Source organism: Dipteris shenzhenensis, chromosome 8 (assembly GCF_047967505.1).
Source record: "Dipteris shenzhenensis isolate YYH24624 ecotype China chromosome 8, Dip_SZ_1.0, whole genome shotgun sequence".
In the NCBI taxonomy this organism is placed as follows: Eukaryota; Viridiplantae; Streptophyta; class Polypodiopsida; order Gleicheniales; family Dipteridaceae; genus Dipteris; species Dipteris shenzhenensis.
This window is the reverse complement of record NC_141603.1, coordinates 1,041,067-1,050,504: the sequence shown is the minus strand read 5'-3', so window position 1 is coordinate 1,050,504 and position 9,438 is coordinate 1,041,067. Positions and strand designations below refer to the sequence as shown.

At 43.3% G+C, this 9,438-nt stretch overlaps 1 protein-coding gene across 1 annotated transcript; it reads left to right on the top strand.

The window, feature by feature from the left end:
• The first annotated feature begins 6,245 nt into the window (after positions 1-6,245).
• On the top strand, positions 6,246-8,579 carry LOC147898930 (cyclin-D4-1-like). Its single transcript, XM_087377937.1, has 6 exons — positions 6,246-7,065; positions 7,223-7,309; positions 7,394-7,492; positions 7,574-7,772; positions 7,908-8,038; positions 8,164-8,579. The coding sequence occupies exons 1-6, from the start codon at positions 6,787-6,789 to the stop codon at positions 8,437-8,439; spliced, it is 1,071 nt and encodes a 356-aa protein (XP_087234063.1). The 5' UTR covers positions 6,246-6,786; the 3' UTR covers positions 8,440-8,579.
• The last annotated feature ends 859 nt before the right edge of the window (positions 8,580-9,438 follow it).

The following is a 9,438-nucleotide window of genomic DNA, read 5'->3' as shown; positions in this document are numbered from 1 at the left end:
TGCAGAGGCGAAACCAGACCTGGTGGGGCAAGAGCCACTTGATGAAAAGCCAAGACAAGATTTTGACATCAAAGTGTTCCAAAGGACTGCGACTAGGGAGTTACTAGAGCATCGGCATCGATGGGTTGGCATTGGGCCAAGATGTGTCGATGAGAGGGTGTGTTGGAAAGGTCACCTCCCCATTTGTAAGCCCCATATGAGGAGAGCATGGAGGAGGGAGACCTAGGGCAGTACCCCACAGAAAAAAGAGAGAAAGGGGTTGCCACATGGATAGCATCATGGTTGTCATGTGGGCAGCACATCTAGAGAAGGTCTAGGAGCAGATTCATGGGGATTTGGAGCTCCAAGTAGAGGCGAGGAATGGCTACATGATGGAGACACATAGCAGCTGATCTCAGCAATAGTACGGATCAGTACAGTGCTGCACACATGGTTGGAGAGAGCCTCGCAAAGGGCATATCTAGCAGGAGCACATGGCATAGCATGGCAAGGCAAAGGCGCCTGCAATAAGGGCCTGTTGGTGATGGATTAGTTGTAGCCATCCATCCCTACAAGGACCCAAGGGTAGGGCCCTATATGGGCTGCCCTTAGGGCTTGGCAGTAGCCCAAGAGAGCCAGGTCGGCCAATAAAGGGCTGCCTAGAGGTCAGTTTACATACCACAAAGTTGGGTAGGGAGGGGTAGTCTGGTCGGCCCATATTCCCCTACTAGGTCGGTTTTTTGGATCACAGGCCCTGGGCCTATAAAAGGGGGCCATTCATCCCTCATATCTCATCTTCAAGAGCATCCCTCAGACAACAAACAGGAGCAGCAACAAGCAGGCTAGGCTTGTGGGCCTATCTACAGGAGGTGAAGGTGACCCTAAAGGAGCTGCAGACTAAGCTTGAGAGGCAGCCCACCTAGGCAGGTTTCTAGACAGCAAGGTGGAGAAGATCTTTGGATGCGAAAAGTCTACTTATTACTGAGGTGGAGCACGCAGGCTGGAATCTAGAGATAGTCGACAGATAGGAGAAGGACCTTGTGGTAACATCAAAGGACCACATCATTGGTGGGACTGTGGATCTATCTCTTTTGTATTGTGTCCATAGCTTTGGACGAAAATATATTATTTTGGTGGTTTCTCTATTTGGTTGGTTCATTGTCTATTGATGATGAGTCTACACCTCTATTCTATGCATATAAGTTTAAGAAGTTTGTGATTCCACACCCCACACTGCACTATGTGAGCTCGTGGGCTATTCTATCAGTCTTCCATTGTGCGTACCCTCTGTTGGGTGATTTCTAACACTAAGGCACTGATGTACTTCAGCATCTTTCCTCGTTCATTCCTCAAATAAATACTATTAAATATGCACTAGTGACCATTGTCTTATGACAATGCATCCTAAAGCTCCATCAAAAACCCCCTCTTGCAATTTTTGTATGTAAAGTAGGCATCAATGAAATATTGAAAATATCGATGGAAAAAAAAAGAAAAGCAAACAGCTTAAGCAATCATGCTTTAGATATTGTAGTCAAAAATAAGGTTCACTTTAAATTTTATATTCAAAATGCAAAGCATCATGAGCTAATTGTTGTAAACTTTTCAAGGCTAACATCCTTAGTAATGTTTCGTGTCTATAACTTTATAAAACTTTGAAGCTTAAATAATTTATCAACATGAGTAAAAGTATTGCCTATGAACATGTGTTTTTTAAAACCCAAATGAATGGTTATCCTGATTATATTTAAAGTGTTGGTTTGCTTTGTAAACAATCATTGCTAAGTGTGATAAAGAGCTGATGTAAATTGTTTGTCCAAAACTAGGAGGCATCACTAAGCATGCATTTTTCTACCACCATGTATGAGTATTTGTGTCAAATGTTGGTGGATCTTATCTATATCCTTGATGGCTGGAAATTGGAGGACCATAAACTTCAAGATTTTGGTGAACATGAATGTCGGGACTTCATTTACACAAACAATGATGAATTAGAAGATCACAAGCCCACAACCTCGACTAAGCAATTAAAACCAAGCTATCCATGAAGCCATGAGAATCACACAAGAGTTTGAAAGTAGTAGAGGAGCAATAGTTTTTTAATTGGATAACTCATGGACACAAAATACAATTAGGTCACCCAAGGCTTGGATGTCATAAAGTCCAACATGAATGGGCCCACTAGTTTCGCCAAACTTTCAACCCAACTAAGAGAAAAAGCACCTTAGCGTCATGAGAGAAGGGGCACGTGATGAAATTATGATTCCATGGGGAGAGCTAGAGCTTCACCTAAAGATGACAGAGCCCTCTTTTATATCCAAGGAATCTTGAGGTCTAGAACCAAGCATGTGGGACACAATAGTTTAGGGTCAGGATAGGACAACAACTAATGGGAGTTGGGTGAAGCTACACATAGCCAATGGGAGAAGTGATTGATAAGTGTAATGCATGTAATTGGCTAACCCAATTGAGGGAGAAAAGCATCTCAAAGTCACAATGAGTTACAAATCATGAAGATATGATGCCATGGAAAGGAATAAGGCATTGCCTATAGAATAGAAGATCCTATGGTGCTTCCAAGGATTTGGATATCATTAAGCAGTGGAACACATTATGTCGAGCAATAAGATAAGGCAAAAACCAATGGGAGCTTGTGGGTGATGGTGCACTCAAACAATAGGAGATGTGACCAATCAATACAATTGCACGTGACCAAGAGGGAATGAAGGCAAAGGAGAGATTTTAGGGAATTTTCATGAGTATCAAAGATTGTAATTCACACAATATGTGGAGAGAATGTGAGAGGAGAAGAGCCTAGAGCTAAAACCTCAATTGGATGAAAATTACCATGAGTCCTAGAGAATTTTGAGATTTCCCTCTATATTAAACTTGTGGTAACCAAGCCTTATGGTCAGTCTGCAACACTATGAACTAGCATTGTTGATGCTCCTAAACTTTTCTCACTACATGTGCTTGTTCTATTCTATATAGTACTATGTGTTGTGAGTTGATGTGTTCCAATCTCTTCCATATATTCACATTCGCCTTTCTTCTTTTCAGAAGTAGGCAAACCGATACAATAACAAGATCATGTATCTATCATTGTCTACTTTCTAAGAATAAACACTGTGGTCTGAATAACATCTACTATAACCTTGTCCTGGCATCACCTGTCAAACTTCAAATACCACTACCTTGGAGCTTGCTTTAAACCATATAGACTTTTCTTCAACCTGCATAGCAATTCCTCCTTCCCTTTGACCTCATAGCCCTGTGGCTGCTACATATAAATCCCTTCCTCTAAATCCTCATGAAGAAAAGCTATAATTGTTCAAGATGCAAGTATTCTACAGCCACAAGACTCAAAATAGTTCTGATTGAAGTCATTTTAGCAAAGAGGAGAGAGTATTTCATCAAAGTCTATACGTTTCTTCTATGCAAACCCCTTTATAGCAAGCCTTGCCTTGTACCTCATTTTTCCTTCATCTTCTTCCTTCACTTGTAAACCTGCAATGCTGCTCTTCCCATAAGTAAGAGAACAAATCCCAAGTCTGGTTTTGTAGCAAAGAGTCCATTTCCTCTTTCATGCCTCCCTCCCACTCCTTTTTGGATTCCGCCTGCATGCTTCTTCATATGTTTCTAGTTCACCATAATCAATCAACAGAACCTAATTGAAAGAAGGAGAAAATCACTCAGGTGGTCTACTTACCCTCGTAGACCTTCTAAGTACACTTGGAGGAATTTGATATTATTGTTGCTGCTGCTGTTGTACATTCTCATTTTTTGCAACCTTTGGAATTTCATCTCCTGTGATTTCATCAAGAGTTGTGGGTTCTGTATCTGTATTTTCTTTCTTCCTTTTCTACAATTGATCTTTATATATAGCAATCTCATTGAATACATCTCTGCTCCTAGTGATTTTGTTACTTTCATAATCCCACAAACGATAACCAAACTCCATATCCAATGAAGATGCACTTCTTGGATTTTGCCTCAAGCTTTGTTCTCAATTCCTTATCAACATGGACAAATGCTTCGGAACCAAAGACCTTCAGAAAAGAATAATTAAACTTTTTACCTATCCATGCCCCTTCTGGAATGCCACCATCCAAGGAACTTGAAAGCGATCTATCTATCATGTAAATAGCTGTATTCATTGCTTCAGTCCAAAGCTACAAGGGCAAAGGGTAGCCTTGCGTTTTGTCTCATGCTCCTTGCATGCTACATGATTGTTCTGTTCATCCTCTCTGACACAAGATTTTCTTGTGGCATTATTGGAGTTGTTTTCTTGCTACGAATTCCATTGTATGAATAGTAACTTTAAAACTCTTTACTGCAATAGTCGCCTCCATTATCAGATGTGAGAGCCTTCAACTTCTTTCTTGCCTCGTTCTCAACCAAAGCTTTCTTCCATTTCTTAAAAGTTTCAAAGACATCAGATTTTCTTTTAATGCAATAAACCCAAGCGTTTCTAGTAACATAATAGTGAGAACGACCAAGAGATGATACATCGACAGGACTCCATGCATCTGTATGCATAAGTTTCAACTTTTGTCTCTTCTTTTCTTTCCAAACTATGAGAAATCTGACTCTATTCTGTTTTCCATAAACACAGTTCTCATAAAAATCCAAATCAACTTGCTTCAGACATGGCAATAACTTTCTTGAGTGAAGAATCTGCATCCCCTTCTCACTCATGTGTCTAAGCCTATGATGCCACAGAGCTATATCTGCTCCTATAGAAGCTAAAGCAATAGAGAAGTAAGCATTACTAGTACATAAATACAACATGTCTACCTTGGGTCCTTTTGCTATTACCATTGACCCTTTAGTAACATTCCACAAATTTATTGCAAATGTGATTGTGAAGCCTTCATCGTCCAATTGTCCTATTGAAATTAAGTTTCTTTTAAATCAGAAACATGCCTTACCTCCTTCAGCAATCATTGGTTTCCATTCTGCAATTTTATCAACACCTTGCCCTTTCCAACAACCTTTAATGCTTTATCATCACCTAAATGAACTTCTCCAAAATCACCTTAAACATAGTCTTGAAAACATTTCCTCTGAGGTGTAGCATGATATGAAGTCCCTGAGTCCACTACTCATGCATCAGTGATAGTATCCAATGAAATAATTATGGCATCTTGCAACTGAGTACCTACTATATTTACTTCGTGCATATTCTTTTTTTGTCCATCTCCTTCCTTTTCCTTTTATGACGAGCAATCTTTCTTTAGGTGTCCTTTCTTTCCACAATGCCAGCACTCTAGGTTCCCTTTGGGTTTAGATTACTTATCTTGACTTATTGCGAGGTCCTGGGCTCTTTTCTCTCTCCCTTTATCTTCCCTTATTCTCAAGAGTCAAAGCATTACCTGATGTTTCACCTTTGCTTTCCCATCGCATTTCCTCACAACGAGAACGTCGAAGTATGAATGGACACTCAGGCGTCGAAAGCTGAGGACATAAGTCCATGCTTGTATATAAAGAATGAGATAGCGTGAGTGTAAGCCTTAAGGGGGGGCCTCACATCACCCGCCCCGAGACCCTCAAAGGGTGTGTCCTACATGGAGAAATTAAAAAAAAGGGCCTGTTTGGGTTTACCAGAAACTTTGTTCGGTAGATGAAGGGTGCCCTTCAAGTGGGCAGCTACGAAATGGTTTCATTGGGTATTGAACCCGCGCCCCTCTTTCTACTCAACCAATTGCATGCTGCAACGTTTTCTTAAAGCCTTTTGTTGAGGTGAAGTTTGAACCAACACACTTGCCCCGACGTCCTCCAAGAATCTATCTTTCTTCATGGGTGGACGGGTGTGAAGGTCATCCTTGCCACCGGTGCCCGCGCAGGACGAAAATCTGCAAGGGCCAAGGGGGACTCTGGAGGGGAAAGAAAGGCGTCATCATGGATGTATGAATGTGTGCAGCAGCCGATGTAGGTAGATATGGTGGCAGGCTGGGCAAAACAGAGCAAGGGGAGGGGGAGGAGGAGGAGGAGGAGGAGTTAGGTGGAAGTGGAGAAGAGCGTGTCGTGGACCCTTTGTTGGATTTGGCACTTCCCTAAAGTTAGAGGGAGCAGGCTTCTGCCACTGACACACACGCACAAGCAGCCGATCTATAGACTATCTCTATGAATGGTTAGGTTTTGCTACATATAGCAGGCTATCTTGGCTCGCTTGCTGGTCATCCATACACCGTTCGCTTACGCAGATGAAGACGAAGAAGATAACGTTACTTGTAACATATTGTGTAACTAGTGAGAGCTTTCTCAGAGTGATGGCTCGCGCGTGTGGGAAGGCAAAAGCGCGGCAAGCAGGACTGCTTGCCTGCCTGCACCTGCTGTTTCTTCTAAATTCTGAGCTACACAAAAAGAAGCCTCCCTCTCTAGTCGTATCTCTCTCTCTCTCTCTCTCTCTTTCTGTGCCAAGGAGCACTTCCACTACCTCCTCCTCCTGCCTGCTTAAAGCAGCTCGCAGGTGGAAGAGCTACCTCTTCCCTTGCAGCCTCCCATGCCGTTCCTCCCATTTTTGTATCTTCGCTTCGTCTTGCCTTGCCCATCTCACTTCTCTATTCTTAATTCTTTCGCATACTATATTCTTTGTTCTCTCCAAACGGTTCATTCTTTGCCGACCCAGCACTTCCTCGGTAGTCTTCCTAGCCGATCTGTGGGACTTGACTCCCTTGCATTCGTCGATCGGCCAACAGACGCCGCAAGACAGCCGTCACACACCCCCCGCCCTGCTTCTACCTGCCATGAACTCCATCTCTCCTTGCCTTTCATGAGGTGCACTCGGTATATTCCACCCTAACGATGGCGCCGAGTGCTGACTGCGCTGCTAACCTTTTCTGCTCCGAGGACACCTTCGGATGTTTATCGGACGACGATAACGGAAGTTTATTCGAAGAAGGGCATACGGATGCCTCTACAAAGGCCCTGTTGTTGGATGATCCGGCCGATGTCCAAGCAGCGCTCTCCGTCCTCATGGAAAAGGAAGTCTTGCACATACCTCAGGCTGACTACTTGCAAAAATTTCACAACAAGGTTCTTGATGCAAGCTCTCGCCAAAACGCTGTTGGTTGGCTCTACGAGGTGGGTTTCTCTCTTTTTTCAACCTTTTCTATTTGGATTACCCGTATCTTTTCGTCTTAAGCTAGCGTATAGCTCCTGCGATGCAGCCCTGAGGTTCTAACTTGTGTAATCGAAGCAATGCTGTGTGGACTCTGATCACGGTTTCAACCCGATGTAGGCACGGGCGCTTTATAACTTCGGCCCTCTGACTGCCGCTTTATCTGTAAATTACCTGGACCGATTCTTGTCCCGTCATCTGCTTCCGGTAAGTTATAGTCTAGATACGACTGATATGTTGGATCATATTCTTTTCGAAACGTTTTTTTGAAACAATCTCACTTTTCCGCAGAATGGTAAGACCTGGATGCTTCAACTGGTGTCAGTAGCTTGCTTATCTTTGGCAGCCAAGATGGAAGAGACCGAAGTGCCTCTCCTTCTGGATCTTCAGGTAGCCAGAAAAGCTCCCCATATGCGTTGAGAATGACAATATTTGTGTGTGTGTCTCATTCTACATGAAATGGATGGTCAGGTCGGACACGATTACGTCTTCGAGCCTCGCACTATTCAACGGATGGAGTTGCTTGTGCTGAGCACGTTGGATTGGCGTATGAGTTCTGTAACACCTTTTGCTTACATGGACTACTTCATTCAGAATGTCGAAATGAGTAACAGTGCAAGGTGCTCTGTACGTTCGAGAGTGAACGAATTGATTCTCTGTGCTCTTCAAGGTTAGATAACCTTGTGATGAAACATGCATGAAACCTTGCCCTTAATTTGCGCAATGTTTGTGCTGATGACCTGGGAAAATCGTCGCTTTCGTGATAGCATTGCGAGGATGTGATTTTGTTCTGCTGCATGCGCAGAGCTGAGATTCCTTGAGTTTCGGCCTTCGTCTATTGCCGCCGCAGCCGCTTTGTGTGCTATTCAGGAGATGCTACCTGTACAGTTCGCCGAGTTCAGAAAGACTTTATTCTCTGTCCTTCTCTTAATCGAAGTACGTGAGCATTTGCAGCTTTTTTAAAATCTACCAGTGACATTCCGTTCCTCCTACTTGATGCGGGAGCAAACGGATCGTTTATATTCCATCTCACGTTCTAATTCTCGTCGCACGGCTTGCAGGATGACGTAGAGAGATGCTGCCTCGCAATGCTTGAACAATTTCTGGCGCCCTCTTTACTAATCGCGAACATAAGGAACGACTTTTGTGGCACTTATCTTCCGCAGAGTCCTATGGGTGTGCTAGAGGTGTCTTTTAGTAGTGACTGTGAGAGTACCATCAGGTCTATCGAATCAAGTCAGAGTGTCCATAACTCCTCGCCACTGTCCAAGAAAAGGAAAATCGATGATTTTTGCAGCCGTGTGAAAGTATTCAATTGTAGCAAAGAGCCTCTTTGATCAGTTTTCTACATACCCCCCTATTGTATAGCAGATAAGTGTTACATGTAGCTTAATAAGGCACGAGATTTGTTGCTCTGTTCTTGAATCCATCGTGGGATCCCTTCAGTGACTTTCAACCCGTTTGACAATGCTAGAATTCCCCGACCTCATGCTGTCTTCTTCGTGCTTTGTCGACTGCAAATTTGACGGCTAGCAACTTCAGCATCTGGCAAATCACGTTGTTAATCACTCATTAGGGTTTCTTGAACTTTCCTAGATTCTACATTGGTTAAAATTTTTTAGTGCCATCCGCCGGGACTTGATTTTTCGACCAAACTCTTCTCTATTTGGTGCGATCCGCCGGGACTTGATTTTTTGGCGAAGCTAATTTCGTCGAGGTTTGCCGTTTGGACTGTCAGTCTAGTCTTTTAATTTTTCATCACATCAAAACTAGTCCCAGCAGTGGAATGGTCTCGATTCTCGACTTTCGGTATGAGTTGCGACCTATTGGCACGCAATAAAAAGATAGGATTTGGCAGTTACGAGGAGTCAAAAGTCCATGGGCTGCCTAACGAGCTCTGTTTTTGCGAACACTGCTGAATGGCGTCTATGAGGGTGGACATTTGAGCAATGAGCAAACTTTTGGTACATTGCACCATAAATGACAGACCTGCAGGTCACCATCGATGATACTCTATTAAGTTCTCGAAACAGGCCTTGTGCTCTCTCCTTAACTCCAGATATGGCGCGAAGTCTCATCCAGCGTCCAGTTGTTGAATCAGTCATGGCACTTTATACATAAGAGATCCAAACGCATCCGCCAAATTTGATCTCTGCATGATGAACCAGTTACCAGGAATTGGTTTGCTTGTATCGACGAAAATAATCTCGCGCACAAGAACATTTTGGATATACACGGAAGTGCAGTCAAGCGATTTGTTTTAGTTGCATTATAGAATACTTCGCGGGCCCCGGGCCTAGTACGGATGCGCCGGGTTAAATACTTGTATTTGCAAG

Coding starts and splice junctions, on each gene's coding strand:
- LOC147898930 (XM_087377937.1), top strand. CDS start 6,787: ATGGCGCCGAGTGCTGACTGCGCTGCTAACCTTTTCTGCTCCGAGGAC. Junction 7,310..7,393: donor TGTCCCGTCATCTGCTTCCG/GTAAGTTATAGT, acceptor ACTTTTCCGCAG/AATGGTAAGACCTGGATGCT. Junction 7,493..7,573: donor CTCTCCTTCTGGATCTTCAG/GTAGCCAGAAAA, acceptor ATGGATGGTCAG/GTCGGACACGATTACGTCTT.